Below are 25,827 nucleotides of genomic sequence, written 5' to 3'. Positions count from 1 at the left end.
GAAGTACGATGGGTATTTAAACAAAATGCCCAAGGATTACTAGAAAACCAACTGTTCTTATAGATGGCAAGGTTCCCACATGCTTAGAATGTTTTCCACTCTCAAGAACCTAAAAGATCTCAATGACATTAAGAGGACAGTAGAAATGGAAGAGAGTCCATGCAAAGAAGATGACTTCTTCATAAACATTGACAATAAATCTATTTTAAATGACCCCCCCAGGTCAATATTTACTATAATAATTGTGCTAATGGTAAGATTCACAAAAGGGGCAATGAACCATAGTGGAGTGTATAACCTCTAGCAAAAATCATGGGGTATTTTCGCAAAAACATTATTGAATAGAAATCATGATTTTTTCTTGAACATTTCATGAAGAAATTTTCCAAAGATTCTCAAGGGCTTTTTAAATTGTTTTTTGCTTCGACAAAAATTAAGCTTTTTTAGCAAAGGTTTTATTTTAATTGGTTTTCTGCTCCAAAGTAGAGATCAAGCTTAAGCACATTTTTTCACAAAAATCATGGAGGAATTTTGCATATTTTTCCCCAAAAAAGGTTTTTTGCAGGATTTTTTGCCAGAAAATCATGGAGGGTTTTGGCATGATTTTTTTTTCCAAAAAATCATGCAGGGTGTTTTTCATATTTTTTTCCGAAAAATCCAGTTTTCTTTTGCTGTTTTATGGCAACTTTTTAATCAATTTAAATTCCTTTAGGTATTTTTCTATTTCTGAAGCAATAACAAGAAACCTTACAAATGCAGACTCCGTCATGAATCTACCTCTTAAGAAGAACCAAGTTTCCATCTAGCTCTCCTATAAATCCCTAAGGGCCCATTTGGCTGCAAGAATTGCCGAATGCAGCATTCATCTATGCTGGAATAAGCTCTCTTCTGGTATTCGTGGATTCTTAATATAAGTTCTGGAATATCATATGGACCTATTTGGTTGACCTGGAAAGAGAGTTGAAATATGTATATTCTATGTTTGGTTGCAACAATTGAAATAGGAATTGGAATAAGTTTTGTTTTAAAATTTTAATAATTAAATTAAATTTTTTAGTTTGGTAATATTTTAAATAAACAAGACTTTTTATTTATAAAAACTGGCTTTTTATTAATTTTTAAAAAATCCAAATTATTTTAATTATTCTTTATTTTATTTTTTAAATTGACTTTATAAATGAAAGATATACCACAACCTTTGAAATTCATCGAAATTCAAAGGACATATTATACTGTATATTATAATTTTAGTTCTAAATTAAATCAAATTATTTTAATGAGAATAAGATCAAAACTGAAATCATTTTATTTTTAAATATATTAAAGAAAATAAAAAATACAAATAAGTTGAGATCATTAATATAATATTTAAATAATATTTCAATATAGTTTTAATTATAAGACTAAACACAAGATTTTTTGTAAAGATAATTTTATGAAAGTTTAGAAAAGATATCAAATCTGATATTAGTGTTTTTTGTCATTTAAAAAAAAACACATATTAAACGTTAAATAATGTTGACCTAGTTTATATCTTATGATGAACAAAGAAAATAGTCAAAAATACATTTGAGTGGCAAAATATGATCAAACGGCAAAATGACGAACCCAACAACCTATCAAATTGGATTTATTAAAAACTGGAATAAGAATAGGCTATTCTTATTCCATCTTTTTTAAGGAATTCCACTATGCTCATTTTAGGGTCAAATTAGGATAGGTGAATTCTAATTCACATTTTGTATTTTGCAAACAAACATCAAATTGACAAATGCGGTATTTAGATTTTCCTATTCTTGCCCAATTCCTGCAACCAAACAAGGCTTGAAGGTTTTCGTCTTCGGAAATTTTCAGTCAATAACAAAGCATCAACAATTTTATCAACTCCAATAAAACATCTCCAACTCCCTATATGATCCTCTCCTTTCATTCTTATAGCGTTCTCCAAGAAACTCATGGCCTTCCAATAGTTTGTCTCTTGGCATTCCATTTCTTATCTTCCTGATTTGAAATGAAGTGACTTTTAATAAATATTATTTTATTTAATTAAATCAATTAATATTAAGTCGCCATTTACATATTTAATTTATTTTTGACAATTTAATGAAAAATAAGTTAATCCTCCCTAAAAAATTAGGGACATTACAATCCTTGCTTCTCTAAGATTGCATGGCCTCAAGCAAATTGCACCTACATATCGAAACCAAATACTAGGATTCCCATATCTGTTGCTCCACCAGTCGAAACCTAGTGAGTGACCAATTAGAGTGATGTAGGGCATAAACATGAGAGCTTGGATGGCACATGTTATACCATCAAGCAAGGTACAGACATTCTCAAGTTGGAGGATGTGCAAGGAACCATTTGGTTCATGGTAAAGGGAAACACCATCATGATTTCCCCCCTCTCTAGCAAACACCTTGACATATTACAAAATTGTATTATGTTTCATATCTTTTCTTCAGGATATGTTTCAATACTTGTTTTTCTTATTGTTATCTATTATATAAGTATGTTTCAGCTTCTAAATCTTAAAAGTTGCTACAATTATGAAATGTTGTATATCAAAGTAGATCATCTCTTGTACTTTTTACTATTATCAGAAAAAAAAACATCATCTACGCAGTATTTATTTACAAGTAATGTTGAGTTTTTGCTTCTTGCGGAGTAGTTGCACGTTACACAAGGAACTATCCGAGGCGTCAATATGAATATGAAATGATAGTTCCCAATTCAGGCCACATGACACTGGTGTAGTGACAAGTTTCTCTTTAATTATTTCAAAAGTCTGCTAACATTCAATTGTTCATAAGAAAACATTATCTGTGTTAACAAGACAAGATGAGGTGGGGCAATTTTAATAAAATTTTGGATAAATCTCCATGGTATCTTGCATGCCCTAGGAAACTACAAACATCTTTTTGAGGGCTAGGCGTAGGTAAATCTTGAATTAATTGCACCCTTTTAGGATCAACTTCAATTCTTTTGGAAGAAAGGTAATGTCCTGATACTATTCCTTCTGTCATAAGAATATGAAATTTTTCATTTCTATGTGATAAATTAGTTTCTTTACATTGTTGGAGAAACTTCTGAAGATTTCCATTAGCTTCTTCATAAGTGTTACTATACACAGTAAAACAGTCCATATAAGCTTCTACACAATCATGAATAAGGTCAGAAAAAATAGACTGCCCTTCAAAAAGAAGCAGAGGCATTACATAAACCAAAAGGTAAAACATTATTGGAAAATATTCCCCAAGAACTAGTAAAAGTAGTTTTCTCTTGATCTCCAAGCGTAATTCAAAACTGATTATATCTGTTATACTTAAAACCATCTGAGAAGGAAAAGAATTTATTATCTGCAAGAGCATAAGAATTTGATCAATAAACAGTATTGAAAAATGATGCTTTCCTGTTGCTTTATTAAGTTCTCTATGATCAACACAAATCTGACACTTACCATTCTTTTTAGGCACCCTAACTAACAAAGAGACCCACTGACTATCTAAGCTTGGGTAAATAACGCCTATATATATCAACTTTGGCAATTCTTATTTGACAATCTTGCACAAAATGGGGTTTAGTCATCTTTGTGGTTGGTTTAATAGACAACTACCTCCTAAAAAATCACGGCATGTGTCCCAGTCAGTGTTTCGGGACTCGGCAGGTCCAATGCAAAGGTGGCCTTTCCGAGGCAGATGGCCTCTGGACTCTAACTTGGCCGAGTCTTTGGCAGAGTCCACACGGACTCGCCGAGTCCAAAGCACAGGACTCTCCCAAATTTTATTTTTTTTTTATTATTTTTTTTTAATTTAAAAAAGATAGAGATTTCTGGAAGGTGTTTTTTTTTTCAGTGTATATAAATTCTAAAAATAATGTTGGGTTGTGTCAAGAATTTATTGTGGATTGAATCTTAAATCTTAAATCTTCAACTTTACATTATGTTATTCAGTTTTTTTCCTTCAGAAATTTGCTGTTATACTTATGTGATCTATGCAAAATTGTGTATGAGTGTTAAGTAGCTTCTATTTATCTCAATTATTGTGTATTTGATGTTAATTGACTAAATGATGCATGAAAAAATTGTTAAATCCTTAAAAACCTTCGAATGTCATGGGTTTTTCAATTTTCCAAGTCCTTGCCCAGTTCAGTCGCCGAGTCCGAGTCCAAGTCAAATTTTGACTTTCCGAGTCAAAGGCGAGTCCAAGTCCTGTAACTATGGTGCCAGTGTCTAGATGAATACCACATATATCTTGGTACTCCCATGCAAAAGCATCTTTATGACTTTGTAGCATGGAAATTAGATCCTAAATTTGTACAATGATCAAGTAGGGATTGATATGAAGCGTAAAGCTTGGCATGAACCCCATGCCTTGTGATTGTGCACGTAAGTTAATAGGAAGTAATTGTGAAGCGGATGTAGTATAGGGTATGGCCATTTCAGAAAATAAAAATGGACTATACAAACAATTGTGTGGAAAGTTGAAAAAATTGTGAATTACATATAAAAGGGAAATATCAAAATGGACAATTGTCATTATTACTTGAATGAAGAACCAATCTTTCTAGGATTTCATTATGCAGGAACAGTATCTTCAAATGGTTCTACAATATCAAGGGTTTGCTCAATTGTCAAAATTGGCAATGATTCATCTAAATCATCATCAATCCATAAAGAATCCTCAATCTCCAACAATGATTCTACCAGTGGGTGCAATGTCAGTTGCTTCATTTGTTCGTCATTGGAGATAACCATTTTACCTGATTGACAATTTATAAAATGCATCCGTGACAGCCAACTAAGGCCTTCCTCGAATCAAGGGGTATACCCACAACTTAATTTTGGGCAGCAAAATCATAAAATCAGTTGGATATTTCCAAGAATTAAAAAAAAATAGTCATGTCTTCAATAATACCCTCGGTTTTGATTAAGGAACAATCCATCATTTGAAGGACTGTAGGAGAGGGCCTAAGTACTCAGAGGGATAATTTATCTTAAATTTCATTAATCATGACATTCATAGCAGGATCTAAATCAACAAGTGTATTTAGAATACAAAATTATTCATTCATGCTTTTATCAGGGGACTTCCAGGATGCAAATATTTAGGAATTGTCGGATTCCCTAACATTTGATCAGCAAGTTGTCCAATAAATTGAACAATTTTGGAATCTTGCTTCTTTTTCTGCTTTCAGGTGCATACTTATTGAATTCTTTTCATATAGACAGAAGTATCTTTAATGGCTTGCAAATAAGGAATTTCAATTAGCCAATAGGTCTCTCCTTTGAGGTTGCTTGAAACTAGAAGTTGTCCCATGACAGCAAACAACTGCCAATAAACAGTTTTCTGATATGGTTTACAGTGACATGATAATTCTCACTGGCCACTTGAAAAAATTAGGCAATTATGAGGGATGGCGTGGGTGTCCAGAGAAAGCGATGACACATGTAATAAGGGATGGGAAGACTTCAGAAAGCATACAGTCATTGCAATTAAAGCATTTGCAGTAGCTAGCACACATTAACTAGGAAGCTTTAGAGCAGTCTACTCTACAATAACATATTCCAAAAAAGGGTGATAAAGAAAATAATTATCTGATAGTTAGGCCTCTGTCAACTCCTCACAGCAGAGCTTTATGGCATTGTAAGGCTTTCGCATGTTCATTAGTATTATGGCATTCCAGGCCTTTCGCACATTCATGAGCGTTATGGCATTCTAGGGCTTTCGTATGTTGATGAGCGTTATGGCATTCTAGGGCTTCCATGTGTGCATGAGAACTATGGTGCTCAAAGAGTTTTGTGTTCTGTAGCCTCACTGTACCTTGTTGCTCTGTGTAGTTCCTCTACAATCTCCATATATTTTCTTTGGCATTTGAAGCTATTGAACAATGATAAAAAAAACCTGCACCTTACATGGCAGTTCCCTAAAAGTTTCTAAAAGCCCTTTCAACATTCCATTTTGCTTCTGAGTTTCCTGCAATTATTATAGATCGTGAGACCACATTTTTTAGAGCCATTCACAGAGGGGATATTGTCTTACTACAGAAGTGCACGTATTGAAATTTATCATTATGGTTTTTAGATGACGTGCAAATGGCTTCCAGGAAGGCAGGCAAATTAAGAAAAAAGTGCAATTCAGATAGCTGTTAAGGGTGCAAACCCAGATCTGCAACGGACTTCCCAGTAAGTCTTGCATCATTCAATAAATGGGGAAGACCTAAAGGAGGCATAACAAGTCAGTCCCATCGTTTTTGTTTTATCTTCTAGCTTTGAACATTAAAAGCATCTGCTTGGAATGGCAATAATTTGATAAAGAAAGGGCTAACAGACAGTGACAGATGTATTCAATATGGGAAACAAACAGTGACCAATATGTATTCAATATGGGAAACTGGTTGGTGACACAAAGGGTGCATGTTTGGAATGGAATTAAGTATGATTTGTCGCCAATATGCAAGTGATGGACAACTAAATTTTGTATAGCTACAAAAATATTTGGAACCCTTGTGAAGGCGTTTAAGTGAGATATCCTTTGCATTTGGTGATGGAAAAAAAGAGGGACTAAGTGAATTCTCAGTTCGCCATAAGTAAAGAGTTCATAAAAGTTGTCTTTGGGAATGCCATAATAAACGGGACTGATCTTAAGAAGATACTGCTATTTTAGTTGCATATAAGCCTGAGTCTCATGATTATATGTATATTTTGATTGAGGTGATATTGTACAATGAATCTTCACCTAGAGGCTACGAAAGTTATTGGAGTCAAGCTTAGAACTTCCCTTTGGATATAAAGGCTGTACTGTATAAGTTTCCAACATTATATGCAACATGCAATAATTTATTAGAATTTCTGAAGACATTATTTGGATTAACTTTTTGTAATATAAATTTTAGAAAGGGAATGTAAGATGCAATAAATATTAAATTATAAGCAAAGTTTTTGTGTAAATGTTGAGTATGAGTAAAGTACATATTAAACTTGTGATTTACTGCAAAGTACTGAAATTTTAAATGCTCTTACTCATTAACCTATTGCTCTTAATTGGCCTAGATAAAGTGATGCACAAAAGATCATGAATTGTTTTCATTTTTGGTGCACCGGAGTCCCTGCAACCCAAAGCAGCACCCAACCCATCTTGAAATTTTAGAACTTACTTTTAAATTAATACTTAGTGTACTATAATATAAAAGAACTTGAAATTTTGATATTGTTTTTCAAAAGACTTTCATATAATTATATTTTTTTTAACTAAAAATAATAAAATTATATTATTTATATTTAGAAAAAAAAAATTTAAAATATTTAAAATCTTATCTGAATTATTAAATTATTTCAAAGACCTGTTTTAATGAAAGTTATATTTTAGAATAAATTTAAAATATATTAACAGATAAATTGAATATAACAATTTCATCTCTTTATTAAAAATAATTTATAATATTTCATATTTATAGATATCAAATTTATATATTTTTATATTTAAATAAATTTTATATGCAGAAAATAGTTTGAATTATTCAATTACATTTTTTTTTAAATTACATTCCTTGATTGTGAAAATGAATGTCATAGAACCTTGAATTTTCTCACTTTAGAAGAGTTAATATTTATAGTTGGCTGCACCACAATTGAATCGAATTAAGAAAGGCTCTTTGCTTAAATAAAGAGACACATAATTACTACATTTTTATATGATGTAGCTCTTTGTTATGTAGCCATAATATGATGAAAGTTAAAATTTAGAAAAATATATATATATTAACAGATAAATTAAATATAATTACAATTTCATTTCTTTATTACAAATATGTTATAATATGCGCGTTAATGGGCCTTTGAGGGTTAATCCTCTTCCAGTGGCTGCTGCCAGGATAAATTGGAGCCCGCCTGATCCAGGTTGGATTAAGATCAACTTTAACAGTGAGTCAAAAGGGAACCCTCATCCTTCAGGTGTTAGAGTTTTCATGAGGATGGAGGATAGTAGTGTCATGGCGCTAGTGGCAAAGAGAGTTGCAGATGGAACCAGCAACCAGACGGAATGTCTTGCTGCAATTGAAGCTACATTATTAGGTTCTCAAGTTGGGCACCTATAAGATAACCTTGAAGGGGATTCGCAGATAGTGGTAAACAGAATTGCTAAGGGTGAGATGGAGACATGGTACTTGAACAAGCACATCAGATAGATTCAAACTTTGTTGGAGAATGTGAAGGAATATGGGATTTCTCATGTTCCTAGGGAGGCAAATTCCCTAGCAGCCAAAGTGTTGAATGTTGGTGTTAAAGGTTCTTTGTGTGACAATTTCGAACTTTTCGAAGACTGCAGGGCTATTAATCCTTCGAACCTTGATTTTCAATTGTATTGAAGTTCACAGGTACATATTCATAATGAACTGGAGGCGGAAATTGGTAGGGAATCCGTGTTGAATTGTGAAGTTAGCATGTGTGAATCCCATAGGCGAGTCTGAGTAATGATGGGGTTTTGATTGAAGTTTGTTCCTTTGGAGATTTTGATGGAGTCTTCAAAGACAGTTCTTTCTCCAGTTTGGTATCCATGGTACTAGAATTGAGTTGTGAAGGTTGCAGAATTTAGGGACAAGCATAAATGGAGGCCAACTTCTCACTGCAAACGTCGGGACAGATCCCAGCATTTAAAGGGCTGATTATTGTTAAATGCTTGCGCAATGTTTTCAAGGTTGATGCGGAAGACTTATGGGATGCAGTGATTCTGATTTTTGGGGAGGAGCTTTTGGATCATGATTGGAGATCCCAGTTGAATCTAGTTATTTAGTCCCTATTTCTAGCATTGGTTTCAATGGTGGTTGACTCAAAGGTGGAAATTTTGGGTGTGGTAAGGGAATGTATTGAGGCAAGATGGGTCGAGGGATTGGAGGATATTGTGAACAGGGTAGAATTTAGGGTGGGGCTACACATGCACCAAAGACAGTTGTGCCTCATCAGTGGTGGATTGGGTGAACTCCAACCTCTACTATTGTGGTCCTCGAAAGCTCTAGTGGAGGTACATTTTCCTATTGTTTGTATGGGGTGGTGGAAGCTACTGTGTTTTTTGCAAACATGTGTGCAGGCTCGAGCTTTGGGGGTAGAAGTGTCCAAAAACTCCAAAAGGAAGTGGAAGGTAACTCCCTTTAAGTCCTCGGCCGCTATTGGAGAAGATGGTCGCTTGATGATTCATCGATAGCATCCTGTGAAACAACATCAGAGATTTGTGAAGGAAGGTGGTGCTTCTACATCTGGTAGCAGTGGAGTAGTGGAGGACATTAATTTTGTGTTGGTTGAGAGAAAAAATAGATAGGGAACAAAGCAACTTCACTTGGTCTTCTTCAAGTTCTTTGGGAAAATCATTGCTGTTATAATGGTAGACCCTTGAAGAGATTTTCCTAACCTTAATGGAACTTCATCAATTTCTAATGTATTGATTGAATAAGTGGGTTATCCTACCACCTCATTATTATACAGAGTTGTGTCACCTTATTGTTTGGGTTTGGCGACAATTGGGTAGGCATTGATGTTTCCTTTGGTTGTTGTAATAGGTTGGATGATTAATTATTCGATGATGGGGGTACTGGTGGGAAAAATTGTTGTCATGGCTGGTATGGATTAAACATGGGTGGTCATGGGTATGGTAGGTATTGTGAAAACTATGGTACTAGTGTCTTCCACCCCTGTTGTCAAAAGTGTAAGGCATGCTTTTATTAGCTCAGCCACTATGGATAAGATGGAGGTTGTTGCCAACCCATGTGCCGAAAAAGGACCAAACTAACTACTAGGCCCTACAGCATATAGTGCATGAAAGTCATTCATCATTCCTAGGAATGAGACATTGCTTGTGGTGGCCAAGGCCTCAGTTAAGCCATATAATAAATTGGTTCCTTTGTCTATTCAACATCTTTCACATCTACAAAAAGAGGTCCTAAAGTAGTGTTCCTTAGGATCTTCTAAAGAACCGATTTTGGTTTTATTATATGATGTAATGTCCCCTCTTTGAGTTTACCTTTTTTCACCACTAATTCCCTTCTAGTTATCCCTTGGTTTACTTTAATCATGATCTTTGATACTACCCCTTCCAATTTCTATATATACACATATAATATGTTATGAATGATTGGTAGCAATTCCCAATTTTATTTCTTATTTATCTTATCCTTTTAATACAAAATCCTTCCATATTTATTAATCCTTCCAAATATCAATACCTTTGATTTAATTCTTCCTTTTAATTTGGAAACTTTAATCAATTTCTAATTTCACGCATTTTCTATTGACTTCTCCTTTTAAGTATAAAACTATGTTCCCCGGGGACGCGTACCCGGCCTAAAACCCCCCGTTTCGGGGACGGGGACGTCCCGGGGACAGGGAGACGGGTATGGGACGTCCCCCAGTCGTCCCCAAATTCCCTTTTTTTGCAGGGGACGTCCCCGAAACTTGGGGACGTGGGGGGGACAAAAGGGGGACGGCCAGCCGTCCCTGGTACGGAAAGGGGACGTCTAGCCGTCCCCCGACCGCATTGGGTACGGCCAGCCGTCCCCATTTTTTGCAAGCTCAAAACATTAAAAAAAAACATAAAAAAAAATTTGTTGTGTCTTTTTTGGTCGGCTAGTGGGCCCCACTCCTCCAAAAACCCTAAAATGTATATAACTCAACACATTTAAATTGTTTTAACCATTCTTTGATTTTTATTTTATGTTGCAGCCGGCTGAAGTTTTCATTTTGCAAGTAGAGGAGGTAATAGGTTTGCTTCCAAGAGCTTGACCAAGGGTTTGATCTTCTATTTTGTCCACCAAGTAAGTATAAAACTCTTTGTGCTTTCATCTATCATTTTTTTAATAAATTTGTAGCTTGCAAAGTCTGATTTTTTTTTATTTTTTCATTGTTTCAGCTCATATATCTATTCAATTGCATATTTAAACACAATGAGCAGCAGTGGGAGTACAAGTAGTAGTAGTGAAGAAGAAAATGTAGAGGTTGATGTTGTTAGTAGTGACACTAGGCAAAAACTCAATCCTAAAGCTGATTTGTTTAAATGCCCTTCCGACATTATGAAGAATTTTGCAAAGGGTCCTTTCAATAGGAAAAAAACCTCTTCTCCAATATGTCACACCTAGGCCAAAAGATAAAAAGAATTCGGGAGAGACTAGGGTGTGGGATTGTCATGTTTGTCTTGATGATTTTAGGGGCAGTTATACAAGAGTGAAGTCACATTTTTTAGGTGTTACATGCCAAGGAGTCAAAGCTTGTCCTAACCTAACCGATGAACAAAAATTAGAATGTCAAAGATTGCACTTAGAGGCTGAAATGGAGGGGCAAAATTTGACAGTGACATCACCATCCATTCCCTCACAATCATCTAGGCATATTTCATCCGCCATTGGTACTAGTGGCAGCCCTAGTGGGTCTAGAGGGAAGAGAAAGATAAGTAGTAGTGAGAAGGGCTCGGCGGAAAGTATGTTTAATGCACAGGCAAAGGAGAAGTGTGAGGCATCCATTGGTAGATTCTTTGTTGCTAATGGTATCTCATATAATGCAGCCCGTTCCACTTATTATAAACAAATGGTGAAAGATATTATGAGCATGAATTCCTCATTTGTGCCCCTCGGTGAGCATAAGCTACGAACCACTATCCTAGATGAAGAGTACTCAAAGGTTGCTTTATTATTTGAGGATATGAGACGCACTTGGGTTAGGACAGGCTGCTCTATTGTGATGGATAGGTGGACCGATGTTAGACATCGGCCACTCATCAATATCATTGTCACATCCCCTGCTGGTTCTTATTTTTTGAGAGCCATAGATTGCTCAGGAAAAAAGAAGGATGCAAATTTTCAGTTCACCATTTTGCGAGATGCCATAGAGGAGATTGGGCCCTCTACTGTTGTACAAGTTATCACAGATTCTGCACCTATGTGCAAATCAGCAGGTTTGATGATAGAGGGTGCTTATAGACACATATTTTGGACCCCTTGTTGTGTTCATTCCTTGAACAATGCATTGAAGGACATAAGGAAGATTGAATGGGTGAAGCAAGCGGTGCTAGAAGCTAGAGAAGTGCAAATGTTTATTTGCAACCACCACACTTCACTTGCTCTATTCAGGTCCTTCTCTAAGAAGGAGTTCCTCAAACCAGCCGAGACAAGGTATGTCAATTATAATTATAATTTAATTTTAGTTTGTTTTAACTTTAAGTTATTTAAAAAAATTATTTATAAGTTTACTTACATGTGATGCTTTTTGTTTTAAATTTTAATCATTAATGTTTAAGTTTAAATTTTTAATTTTTAATTGTTGCTATAGGTATTGCACATATTTCATCTTGATGGAGAGGATGATTGAGGTGTATGAGGCCCTTCAATTGATGGTGGTGAATCCAAAGTGGGGACGATGGTCTCATTCTAAGTCCACTGAAGGAAAAGCGGTGAGGCAAAGGATCCTTGATGAGAGTTGGTGGTCCACAATGAAGTAAGTTGTTGGTTTTTAAATTTACTATTAGTCTTTTGCTTGCTGATTTTCCTACTAATAATCTTAAAATTCTTAAAATTCTAATTCTGATTTTTTTTTTTGTTGGCATTTTGATCTTGCAGATACATTTGCTCTGTCATAGCACCCATTGTTGATGTCATTAAATATGCTGATACTGATGCTCCTAGTTTAGGAGAGATCTATGAGACTATTGACAGCATGTTGGGTAAGATGAAGAGAATTGTTGCGGCAAAGGATCCTACATTGGGCTTTGATGAGGAGCATATTAGGCCTATTGTGACGCGGAGGTGGAACATAATGAATACCCCGCTTCATATGGCAGCATTTGCTCTAAATCCCAAATGGTATGCACAGTTGGGTGGAAGGGGCCTCCCATGTGATGATCTTGAGGTTTTGGATGGCTTCACAAAAGCAATTGATAAGATGTATTCAGCTCAAGATGCCTCTACTCTTCGTGCACAGTTCCTTGACTTCACCAACCTTCGTAGCCCAAACTTGGGTAAGCCACAAGCAAGGTTGGATAGAGTTGTTTTGGCACAGAGGGATCCTATTGGATGGTGGACTTGGCATGGGAGAGATACACCTAAGTTAAAGATACTTGCCGGTCGCCTCCTTTCACAGGTTACTAGTTCTTCAGCTGCAGAGAGGAACTGGTCCACATATTCATATATCCACTCTATCAAGAGGAATAGACTTACATCTAAAAGAGCGGAGAAGCTAGTGACAATGCATCATGCTCTTCGACTTGCCAATCGCCAGACTCCAGAGTATAGGCAGACACCAGCTTTGCGATGGGATGTTGAGCCTGAGGATGTGGCCCAGATAGATGAGGATGACATAGCACCAGGACTGGTTGGGGTTCCATTAGATGAGACTACGCTTCCTGTGGAGGATGACAGTGAGGAGGATTCTGATTTTGATGCCATGGATTAGTAGAGGCAGAATAGGAGCAGCAGTCTGCTTCATTTTCTATGTTTTGCTTTTTATGTTGAACATGAACATGATTATGATACATTGATTATATGATACTTATTACTTTATGGCAGCCTATGGCTTTGGGCATATTTTGATTTTGATTTTCAGATTTATGATTTATCATGCTTATCATTATGAGTCTTATGATATTGACAATGGTTAATAATTTATTGTTCATTGTTCAGTGTTCTCTGATATTGTATTGATATGCATTTTGAGAATTGGATACTAAAATACTAAATAGCAAAATACTAAAATCAGATATTATTTCATAGATGGCATTCAAATGTTGTATGTTATGGTTCTATAATGTTTAAATGACATGCATTGTGCTTAGTTTCATATGAATGACATGTATATTTACAAATTTCAATGTATATACTATATTTTAAAATTTTCCTATATATATAGCCGTCCCCGTCCCCCCCCCCCCGTCCCCAAAACTGCCAAAAAAATTTGCCATCCCGGAAACCCGTCCCGCCGTCCCCGTAGCGGAACTTGGGGGAACATAGCTATAAAATAATATAAGCTAGGGTGTGAAGTCTTCTTATTATTTATACCCTAAATCCTTCCATATAATATGTTATGTGCGGCGGCAAGCCTACATTATCATTACTTACATCTCATTTGTTATTTATATGTTACAATACCCTTCATATATTATATGTTTGTTCCCCCTTATAGGCTGCCTCTTACTACTTTCTAATGCCCGTTGGGATGCTTTTAATTCTTATTAAGTTTAAAGAATTTATTACTAAAGGAATTATCCTCCTTTATTTTTATTGCTGCCCAATCCTCTTACCTTGTGGCTGCTAAAAGGTCAAGATCCGTCTTTTTTTTGCTGCCTATTATGTTTTTTAATCTACTTTCATTTGCTGCATTTTATATTCCTCCCCTCGGTTATTAGCCCATCTGCACTGCTGATATTAACTTTTCTTAAATATGTGATAAGAAATCAGATTTAAATGGTTCGAATGCTCTTTTTATTTGATTGGCAATTTTACTCTCCTTGATACTTCTGTACTATAAGCTTCCATCTTCTGAAACTATTGTTATCCTTTCCCATATATCTCTTTGATGTTTTGTAGCTCCTTATATATCTTAAACATTGAATGGTCATGTCTTCAAATATTTAACTAGTTGAATATTATATTATATATATCATTTCTTCTATGTAATCTTATTTTAAATAATATATCATATTACTTATTTATGTTGAATTTTATTAATGTCTACATCATATTATTATATTAACAATAATAGTTGATAATATAATATTGACTCATGAATATATTTAATAATAAATGACATACTAATTTATTGTTATTTATTAAATTTAATAAATGTGATTATTATATTTATTATTTTATTTATTGGATAGGTTTAAATTTTTAATTGAAACTTATCTAATTGTGGAATTATATTTATTTATTATTTATTATTAATCATTTATGTAATTATTATTACTTGGTATTTAATTTATAGTTTAATATTATAATGTATTTATTAATTTTTCTTTGAGAGAGGGGATATTACATATGAACAATCTTCACTATTATATTTTTCTCAACATGTAGGATAGAAAACAGCAAGTGATTTTTCAGCCTCTTCTTGGTTTTTCTGCATATACAAAGTGTCAATTTGCTTCTCCATATGAATCAAAAGATTAAGTCATCTAGTAATGGGGGCCTATTAATGGGTTGAAATGGGGTAATCCATCAACCAATAGTAACAATTCAATGGAGTGGTCAGCACCAAATAATGATTGGATGGAAATCAGCTTTGATGGCGCATCAAGGGGGAAACCAAGAGCAAGTTATGTTGCTAGAGATTGGAATGGGAAGATTCTAGCATGGTGTATACAAAGGATTGATATAGGCACAAATAATGAAGAGGAAGCAAAAGAGGCTTTCCTAGTAGTGAAATTGGGAAAGAGAATGTTGGATTCATTGATTCACCACGAGGGAGATTCTCAAATCATAACAAATGCACTAATTAAAGGAGCGGAGAATTGGAAGCTAAATAACCTAGTAAAAATCTCTAAAATTTGGCTACCAATGTTCAAAAAAAAAAAATTTATCATGTAAATTATTAAACATGAGGAAAACATGGAGGCAAACAAATACTCCAAGTTTGCAACAAATTTAATGCAAGGGGATAATCAAGAGATATGGGAAGATTTACTTGGCAATCATTTGGGAGACAAGGTGGCTCACTCACAAGGTCAATATAATAGGACAAATTTCAAAGACTTAATCACCTCACAATGACATCCGACCCCGCTGTAGGGTGGGGGAAGTGTGAGTAATGAAAGAAGTATCGAAGAGGATGCATTAACTTATTCTTTTAGTTGCTTTCGTGCTCTAAATTGGATGCAAGACACAATATCATTGTAGGACCACTCTTTGATTTTTGAAGGCATACTAGGAGTTTGGAAGGCAAAGAAAATGCAGGCTAATTTCCCCCTTCAAACCCAAAGACCTATGGTTCCCTTCTCAAGAAGTCTCAATAGAAATGCTCAAGCACATCTTCAAATTCAAAGACACCAAATTCATTCATAGGGTGTCAATTGTTTTAGGGGATGAATTTCTGAAGGCAGAGTACAAATACAGGACAAATGAAGATAGTATATCCTTGTCTTTGTCGTGGTGCCTGAAGTTGGGCACCAAGGAAGAGACATATTGATTATGAACCAGTGCAATTGAGAGGAGTAGTGTTGGAGTTAGGCCGAGGGAGGGTTTCATGGCCCCAGGCAACATCTAGCCACACATAAGGGAATTCATTTGCCCTTGCATATATTCTTCCTTTGGAGCGCCTTTGGGTGGTAAGGAAGTACAAAGTGCAATTGCACAAATTGGTCAAAATGGGATCAAAGACTCTCAAAGTGTGGTAAGCAAGAGGCCAGCAAGGGGAGAAGGAGCCAAAGCCAGAGAGAAGGGGTCAAAAGAAAGATGAACCAAAGTGCAAACAAGGTTGGCCCATGAGGTCCAAGAGTTTCAAGAAATGAAGAGAAGATGTAGTGTTTGTTGCAAGAAATCCAGCCACAAGCAATAGGTGAATGGATGGACCCTTTAAGCTCAGTGTATGCTCATTTTGTTCTAGAAGATGACTAGGACAATTGGAACTGGTTATCTTACATTATGTTTTGCTCTTGTATCGATGTAATTATACTCGAAGGAGTCGGGTAGTTGGCATTTTTCGTATATCTACCTAGCAAAACAATTGCCGCCCAAGTTACAATAAATACAAAAAGGATTTTGGCTTTCGTACTTGACAGTGGCAAATTGTTGTCCAATTTGTGATGGTTTTGGACAAATGACAATGTAATGTAAATTTGTTATTATTAATAACATATACCAACTTTACCGAATTTTAAAAAGAAAATGTCATCAAGTAATGCACCCAAATCATGCCACCAAATGAAATTTGTTTCCTAAGATAACTACTTATGGACCAAATACCTTGACTAGTTGTTACAAATATCACAAATGTCATTAAATTTAAATTTGGAAATGTCCCAACCACTTATAAGATTTAAAACATCTATACATTTCTAATGAATCCCTCAAGAAAAAGCACCTTGATAGCATCGTTATTCAATCTAGTTTGTCAAGTTCTTTTAAGATTGAATAAGAACTGCTCAAGGTAATATTTTAAAATCTCCTCCTCACATTGCATTGAGCAAAAGATCTCTCTCTGTGCTCCTTAGTCTTGTAGTCACTCTTAATATTATTACGATAATAGATAAGCTTCTATTATTAGTTAATGGTTATCTATTTGTAATCTATTGTAAATATTAGAATGTTTCTAACATTAGTTAATCTATAATTATCTATTAGCTTTCTTTTCACTAGAATAAAATGTTTCTATTATTTATGATCATTTCCTAAGGAAACATTGTTCAATTCTTTTATATATATTGATCTCTCGGTCTTCTGTTAATATCAAGCAAATATTTTACCAATTACTTTGTAATACAAAGCCAATTCTTTGAATTTTTTTGAAAAATATTATAATTTCTTGTTCAAAATTATTAGAGCAATATTTTTCGAAAATATTTTCTGTGATATTTGCTTCTTGCGACCATTTTTCTGCAACTGTTGTATGTTTTTTCTACACATTTCCGCAATTTTTTGTGGTTTTTTTGTAGCAAGGCCGATTTTGTTCAAAACCCTAATTTTTTGTATAGGATAAAAAAATTACAAATTCTTGGTGGGTTTTTTTAAGATCTCAACATGGTTGTTTTTTTTGGGTGCCTCGATTTTTGTGCCTCAATTTTTGAGCCAACGGATCCAAAAATCAACAACATATTCTTTTTGGGTTTTTCGAGCTCTCTTCTAGGTACCCCTTCAAATTTTTTGGGCCTTCTGTTTTTTTGCCTCGAAGTACATGCCTCCGCAAATTTTAATGCTTTTTCATTGAAAAATGTGCTATGGCATCTCTGACTAATATTTTGCTCGAGAGCAATTCAAAATTCAATGGTCAGAATTATGGCACTTGGAAGAAATGGATAATAACAATTTTTGAATATCAAAATACTAATCAAATTGTTTTGGGTGTTACACAGCATCTAACAACCCCTGGTACTGATCAAGATACATGAGATCTAAATAATTGAGAGGCAGTGATGCTTCTCAAAATTATCCAAAGCTGATGATTAGCTCTCTCAGATTCCATCTGGCAAGATAATTGTTGAGATATGGGCACATCTCAACAATCTTCATGAGATTTCTGACAAAAGCAAAATTTTCTTTTTGAAGAACACTATTTTTTATTATCATGGATGAGCGAACATTGCTCTAGGCTCACCTGAATAGGATTCAAGAAATCCGTGGTCAGTTTCTTACCATTGGTCGTAAGAGGACATTATAGTTATCACTCTCCGGAGTTTACCCAAGTCCTACAAGCATCTTATCGAGACTCGCAACATCACATCTTCTAGTGTTGATCTGAAGTTCACAGATCACTGCACACTTTTGCTTTAGCAAGATCGATGGAAACAACAGTCTGGTAGCAGTTCCAACTCCACCTCCACAAAGAAAGTCTTTGTTGTTAAATCCTTTCAGAAGGATAAAGGCAAGTCTCAGCAGAAGTCCTCTGCTCTAGCTTCAAAAGGCTCCAAGAAAAAAAACATTCAATGCAACTATTACCACAAGTTAGGTCATATGAAAGTTGAATGTCGAAAACACTTAGCTGCCCAATCTAAGCAATCAGGTTCACAGCCCAAAGCTAACAGTGTAGAGCACACTGAGTAGATCATGTGAAGTCGTCTACCTAGTACATTGATTCAAGTGTCTCTCATCATTTCACCCATTGCAGAGACTGGTTCACTGACTACTAGCCTTATTCAGATTTTGCTATTTTTAGTGGCGAAAAAGAGTAGACTGTTGTCGGTAAAGGCAATATGTAGATTCAGTCTACTATGAGGAATCTCATTTTCCTCGATGTGTACTACATTCTAGGGATGGAACTAAATCTACTCTCAATCAGTTCACATTAGTGTACCATCATTGATAGGGCGTACCATCATTGATAGGGCGACTTAGTCTATTGTTGCAACGGGTCTTGAGGGATCATGGTCTTTTCCAACTTCCTAATTATGGTGATTCTCGGGACTTAGCTATGGCTGCTTGGTGGTCTTCTGTTAACACATTTTGGCATCAACAGTATGGGCACTTAAATGTGCATTATCTCTCTTAGCTTGCTCGCGAAAAGCTTGTCCTCGACTTGCCAGAGATTCAAACTCAACATCTTGGAGTTTGTGATGCATGTCAGGCTGGGAAGCAACATCGCACACCTTTCACCAATGGCGATTCATCACGAGCTTCTCAGGTACTTTAGCTTGTTCATGCCGACATTTGCTGCCCTATGGCCACTCCTATTCTTGGGTCCAGGTAGTTTTTGTTGTTTGTTGATGATTTCAATAGAAAAATGTGGGTGTACTTTCTTAAAAAGAAATCAGATGTATTTATTGTATTTCAGAAGTATAAACCTTTAGTTCAAAAAGAGTCTGGGAAATCTATCACTGCTCTTAGGTCAGACATGGGGGGGGGGGGGGGGGGGGGTTGGGATTTTGTTCTAATGACTTCTCTAGCATCTATGATACTCATGGCATTAATCGCCAATTAACCACACCCCACACACTACAACAAAATAATGTAGTTGATCGTCAAGACAGAACAATCATCGATATGGCTCAATCCATGCTTGAACACAGAAATGTTCCGAAGAAGTTATGGGCAAAAGCAATGAACACTGCAATTGATCTTTTGAACTGGTCACCCACAATGGCGGTTAAAGGTAAGACTCTGGAAGAGGCCTCGTCAGATCGCAAGCCCAACATTAGTCACCTAAAAGCTTTTGGCCCCCTTGCTTTTGTTTGGGTCCCTGATGTGTCATGCACCAAGTTGGGTGCCAAGAGTCCAATACTCATGCTTGCTGGATACAGTAGTCTTCAGAAAGCCTACCACTTGATCGACACTGAGACATCTCATCTCCTATACAGTCGTGATGTAGTCTTTGATGAGCAGCGGGGACCATTCATGCTTGTTTCTCATGTTCTTGATCCAGCAAATCAGCCCATGAAGGCTCATGATTTGGGAGTTAGAGTTCCATTAGGTCCACCTAATGGGAGAACTACTCGAAAAAAGAGAAAACCTATAATCTGTTAACTTTTCTCTCATGGCCAACATTCACAATGTGTTTGAACCTCAAACATATTCCAAGGCTAAAGGAATTCTAGAGTGGGAACAGGACATGACATCTAAACACCAAAGCCTACTCCTACAGAAGAATAACACTTGGGTCCTTTATGATCTTCCACCAAGGAAGAAACCCATTGGTTGCAACTGAGTTTACAAAATCAAATACAAATTTAATGGTACTCTGGATAAGTACAAAGCTCGTTTAGTTTCAAAGGGCTTTTCTCAGCATTAATCCATTGATTATGAGGAGACATTTGCTCCTACTGCAGAGATGAGCACAATCATATCAGTTCTAGCCATGGCAGCACAATTTGGCTGGAAGGTCCATCAAATGGATGTCAAGAGTGCTTTCCTAAATGATGACCTACAAGAAGAGGTCTACATGACACAAACTCCTGATTTCAAGGTTGTCGGTAAAGAACATCAGATTCTCAGATTAGTGAAAGCTCTCTATAGCTTAAAGCAAGCTCCTAGGGCATGGTACATGAAAATTGACAAGTACCTCAATGATAAAGAACATCAAGTTCTCAAATCAGTGAAGCTCTCTATGGCTTTAAGTAGGCCCCTAGGGCATGGTACATGAAAATTGATATGTACCTCAATGATCAAGGCTTCCAGAGGAGCTCTTCAGACTCAAATTTGTACATCAAGACTACTGACAATGACATCATCCTTTTGGTTATTTATGTGGACAATTTGATCATCACTGGCAGTTTGGCATCTTTGATTCAAGGAATCAAACAGATTTTATGCCAGTCTTTTGATAGGACTAACCTTGGGCTCATGCATTATTGCCTAGGGGTTGAGGTTTGGCAACAGTCTTCTAATATATTCATCTCTCAATCCAAATATGTTAGGGCTCTGTTAGACAAATTATGTATGCAGGATTGCAAGCCTCTATCTACACCCATGGAGAAAGGCCTCAAGTTATTAGCAAAGTTTGATTCTCCTCTCGTTGACGATACTGCATGTAGGCAACTAGTAGGCAGCCTCATCTACCTCTCTGCTACTAGGTCTAATATCAACTTCACAGTAAGCTACATCTCACATTTTATGATAGCTCCTAAGGCTGATCATTGGATGGCAACAAAGTGTGTGCTTCATTATGTGAAGGGCACTACAAATTTTGGACTTCTTTACTCTCAAAGTTCTAATCCTAGACTCAGTGGGTTCACATATTCAGATTGGGCAAGCTATGTTAACGATAAAAGGTCAACTTCTAGATATGTGTTCAGTTTGGGATCTGGTGCCATCACATGGACCGATAAGACGCAGCAGGCAATTTCTCTCTCCTCTATAGAGGCCGAATACAGAGGGACAGTCAAGGCAAATTGTGAAGTTGTTTGGCCTCGTCAGATGCTTGGGGATATGCATATGTCACCAGCAAGATTGACCACTTTGTTTGTTGATAACGAAGGCATTATCAAATTAGCATGGAATCTAGTCTTCCATGAACAAACCAAGCATGTGAATTTTCATTGTCACTACATACAATAGCTGGTTGAAGACGGGACAATAGACTTGCAGTATGTTCCTAGCACAGATCAGACTACAGACATTCTCATCAAGCCTCTTGATCCTAATAAGTTTGTTAAATTTAGAGGACAGCTTGGTGTTGTGGATAGATTAATCATTAAGGTAGTGTATTACGATATTAGATAAGGTTCTATTATTAGTTAATGGTTATTTATTTGTAATCTATTGTAAATATTAGAATATTTCTAATATTAGTTAGTCTATAGTTATCTGTTAGCTTTCTTTAGCTTTCTTTTAGCTAGAATAGAATGTTTTTATTCTTTACGATCGTTTCCTAAGGAAACATTGTTCAATTCTTTTATATATATTGATCTCTCAGTCTCTGTTAATATCAAGCAAGTATTTTACCAATTACTTCGTAATAAATATTTCATCAAGAACCTTTCTTTCATGTCTTTACAAGCATGAATAGTTTGTGAGCCCACGTCCATAAACCATCGTAATGTTGCATCCTTCAGATTAGCTGGAAACAATTTAAGCTTTTGTGCATCATTATGACAATCATAACTATGACATAAAACATCAAATTCAAATAGAAAGTCAGCAATCTCAGATTTATTGCAACACAATTCATCTTAGCCTCAACATAAGAGACAATCATATTAACAATGTAGCGGATTAGTATTATAACCCACATAACATAATGTACTTAGGATTAAGTTTATTAATTGTAATTTTTGGCAATTCACCTGCCTTTAGGCTCTTGAGCTCCTCAATGACCAACCACCCAAGTGTCCATACAACACCCTAAGACTCTAGGACTTGTCCCTCTCTTTAACCATGACTTTTGCTAGCTAATTAACTGTTATTTATGTGATTAAACAACCTAGTAAAGTCCATAAAGTTTAACATGTGTGTCAAACATGGCCTAGATGCTTAGACTGTTCTTTAAAATCCAAAGAAGAGAACCAAACTCTTAAAGGAATAAAGAAAGGTAGGTGGCAGTAAACAGTACCAAGATGAAGTATCAATGTGTGAGTAAATGAAAGACACAAACCATCAATGTAAATAAATGAAAGAAGCCATGTCTCAATTTTGTTTACAGTTCTTTTTACAATAAAACCAATCATTTTATTGTAAGATGCTTCTGGTCTTCATTTTATCTTCCTTGATTTTAATCATATGATTAAAAAAATCTAATATAGATTTTGGGATTGCTAAAAGTAGAAGATTGAAAAAAAGAATCGCATGGACTTACATCAACAACCCGAACATCAAATGCTGGCCTGTTTTCAGGATCTTCTGCCAATTGCAGCAGCCGTTTATGTGTGAGGACATCTTCAGCCCTTTCAGAATTCACATCTAATGCATACCTGTTCAAAACATAGCAAAAGAAGAGAATATTCAACTAAATGGATAGTTCTCCAAGGAGTTTTTAGTCCATATAAATGTCGTGTATTCATAGCATTAATGAGAATGTTCAAAAAACATTGGTTTGCTTCTATCTTAATCATATTGTAACCTTGGTACGCTAAAAACTTCTTATGCATTTACAGTGAAAAAATCGTGTACAGCCCATTTCCTAAGTATCTAATGTCTCACATGGTTACTCGGAATCACAGGCTGTGTATGTCTTCAAATATGTCAAATGAAATATGGATGTGTTAAGCCACTTACCAAGCTTACCAGCAAGGCAAAACCATGGTTTAGCTACTCATAATGGAACTGAAAGCTCATTCTAGGCCAAAACGTTCTAAATACATCAAATTGCAACTGGAACTATCAAACCTTGCCATCAGTCAGGACAGTGTGAATTCGCGAGGAAATAAAGCAACATAGTTTAAACGCAATAAATCTCCATAAAATTTTGAAAACGTTCCTCAATTATACAAATTCTACCTGGATTTTAAAAACTATAGCTGATAAAGATACCCTACTTAACTCCGCCCATAACCAAACTCCTGTATTTATGATTCGGCGAGCACTAGAAAGATTAGATTCAATCAGGCATTGTTTCAGTCCAATTTCACATGATTGCTTCTAAGTCCATCAAACATGGACTCTCTCTCGATTTGCACTTCAACTATATTTCATGGGAATGGTACGACAAGCACAAATTGATTTTAGATCACTATTCCAGAAATCAATCAGTGGATCCTAACTTTTTAGCATGCAAAGCATTCCAGGGTTGGCCGAATGTGGTTTCGAGGCTGGTGCTTCAAGCTTTCCCTTCACATTCAGCCAGAGGCGGGCAATAAGGCACACGAGATTTGCTACTTGCTAGTTGGCTAAGGCATAAGGCAAGCACAAGCCCTAGATCAGCAGCTTATGTTACTGAGAATACCATTATACATGTAGAAGCAAAGGGAAATGAAATAGAAAGAGAGCATAAATTGAATACCTTGGAGGTAGGCGGTTGAAATGGGCAAGAAGTTCGTCTTCAAACCCTGGAGAGTGAACCGCATTGCAGGAGGAGCCCTTGAGGAGCCTGAGCACCTCGTTGTAGACTTCTAGTTTGTGTCGCTGCTGCCGCGGATGCGTGGGGGACGAGTCCGCACGCTGCCTGTTCGCTCTGCCACTCGACCAACTCTCCGCTTCCTCCATTCACTTCTCCAAAGCTTCCTTCTTGCTTATCTACTCTCCACCAAACTTCACGTGTATCTGAGAAAGGAAACGGATTATGACCAATTGACAGACCACGTGTCGAAGCAAGCAAAAGCAATGGCAATTGTTGTCTTCCTTGTTAATTGTTAATGGTGTTCAAAGGACCCGAACAGGCATAACCAGTTCCACTAGCGTTACCAGCAAAGAACGTGGGAACAATTGTTCTGTAACCATCTCGCACAGATAAACATTGTGACGTGGAAACTCGGTTGAGTTAACTCCAAGCGGGCCCTGCCACTTTTATAAGCTTCCGCGTCGAAACTCGCCTGGCTGACTCTGTAGCGGTCAGGGATTTTTCTTTAATATTCAAGGATGCTCAATGTTTGTCGGAGTACTCCTTGGGTCAATGCATCCATGGTTTATTGAATTGGGTATATTTTTAAGAATATATTGATCTATTGCTTATATTCTTCTTAAGTAATGCCTCCATAGTTTGACTCCCTCTCTCTAGCCAATCTCTGAGTTTGGTTAGGATACATAGTTTGACTCCCTCTCTCAGCTTGGATAGGTTATGAAGATTATTTTAAAATTAACTTGGGGAGTTGTTGCCAATCTCATAGGCATGCCAAATGTAATTGGATATTTGTTTAGAATGATTTTAGTTAGAATCTAGATATATTTATTAATGATTAATGTTAATTTAGGTTGCTTTTATATTTATAAGATGATTATGTATTGGTATATTTAGTTTGATAGTATAAAATATTTTAATAATTAAATAATTAATTAGAAATATATGAGATCTAATTTGTTAATTCTAAATGTAATATGATAAGATCATATTAAGTTATAAAATAATAAATAAAGATATATATTCTAATTTTTAAAAATAGATCTTTTATTCTTTCAAGAGATGCTTTTTTACAAGAATATACTATTCATAACTAGAATATTGATATGTCACATTTGACTTTCACTAAAGAAAAATGTGAAAATGTTAAATCTATATTAAGCTCTCTTAATAAATAAAGTGTATATTCCAACTTTCAAAAAAAATAGATCTTTTATTCTGCAAAGATAGATCTTTTATTCTTTCAAGAGATGCTTTTATACAAGAATATACTATTCATAACTAGAATATTGACATGTGACATTTGACTTTCAATAAAGAAAAATGTTAAATCTATTAAATAAATATTACAAATAAATAATTATAAATAATCAACCTAGATTTAAATAATTGAACAAAAGCACCAGTGATTTCATCACTATCATAAATATTTTAAATTTATAAAGATGGAAGGATGAGTAGGATTTGAGTAATATAAATCCACAAAACCCAAAGAACATCTGCATGTAAGAACCTATCACAAAGAAGAAAAGACAAAGAAGAGGCAATGGTTTTGTTCTGAAAATATGAAAACTATATTATCATACTGAAAAGATGAGAGATATTTACAAACGATCGATCCTTATAGAAGGAGACCAGAAAATTTAAAAGGACACTGAGAGGTAAATGACATCTAATAATTACTAATTAATTGATAAATAGAAATGCAAGGTGCATAAAGTGAA

General features: G+C 35.5%; 2 protein-coding genes across 5 annotated transcripts in view; one reads left to right on the top strand and one right to left on the bottom strand.

Annotated features, from left to right (window-relative positions):
* The window catches only part of LOC149542981 (serine/threonine-protein kinase STY46-like), a 279,858-nt gene extending 255,389 nt beyond the window's left edge, over positions 1–24,469 (bottom strand). For all 4 annotated transcript variants that reach the window (XM_089797902.1, XM_089797903.1, XM_089797904.1 and 1 more), the window contains exons 1-2: positions 24,050–24,469; positions 22,907–23,021 (exon numbers count right to left, since the gene is read on the bottom strand). In XM_089797902.1, coding sequence (XP_089654028.1) covers positions 22,907–23,021; positions 24,050–24,252 — 318 coding nt within the window. In that variant the 5' untranslated portion in view covers positions 24,253–24,469. The remainder of the gene's footprint in view (positions 1–22,906; positions 23,022–24,049) is intronic.
* LOC149542982 (uncharacterized) lies at positions 8,604–13,674 on the top strand. The gene is made up of 7 exons (XM_089796526.1): positions 8,604–8,770; positions 10,296–10,486; positions 11,808–12,150; positions 12,308–12,472; positions 12,595–13,146; positions 13,267–13,345; positions 13,654–13,674. Exons 1-7 carry the CDS (start codon positions 8,604–8,606, stop codon positions 13,672–13,674), a joined length of 1,518 nt encoding a protein of 505 aa, XP_089652652.1.
* Positions 24,470–25,827: the final 1,358 nt, after the last annotated feature.

Source organism: Cupressus sempervirens, chromosome 8 (assembly GCF_028749045.1).
Source record: "Cupressus sempervirens isolate cs-2001-9-10 chromosome 8, ASM2874904v1, whole genome shotgun sequence".
In the NCBI taxonomy this organism is placed as follows: Eukaryota; Viridiplantae; Streptophyta; class Pinopsida; order Cupressales; family Cupressaceae; genus Cupressus; species Cupressus sempervirens.
This window is presented reverse-complemented; position numbering and strand designations above follow the sequence as displayed.

What these genes read in the sequence shown, in the direction of transcription:
- LOC149542982 (XM_089796526.1), top strand. Translation starts at nt 8,604, where the DNA reads ATGGAGGCCAACTTCTCACTGCAAACGTCGGGACAGATCCCAGCATTT. An exon ending in AGTTGGTGGTCCACAATGAA is followed by an intron (nt 12,473 to 12,594) that starts GTAAGTTGTTGG and finishes TTGATCTTGCAG; the next exon opens with ATACATTTGCTCTGTCATAG. An exon ending in TCAGCTGCAGAGAGGAACTG is followed by an intron (nt 13,147 to 13,266) that starts GTCCACATATTC and finishes TCCAGAGTATAG; the next exon opens with GCAGACACCAGCTTTGCGAT.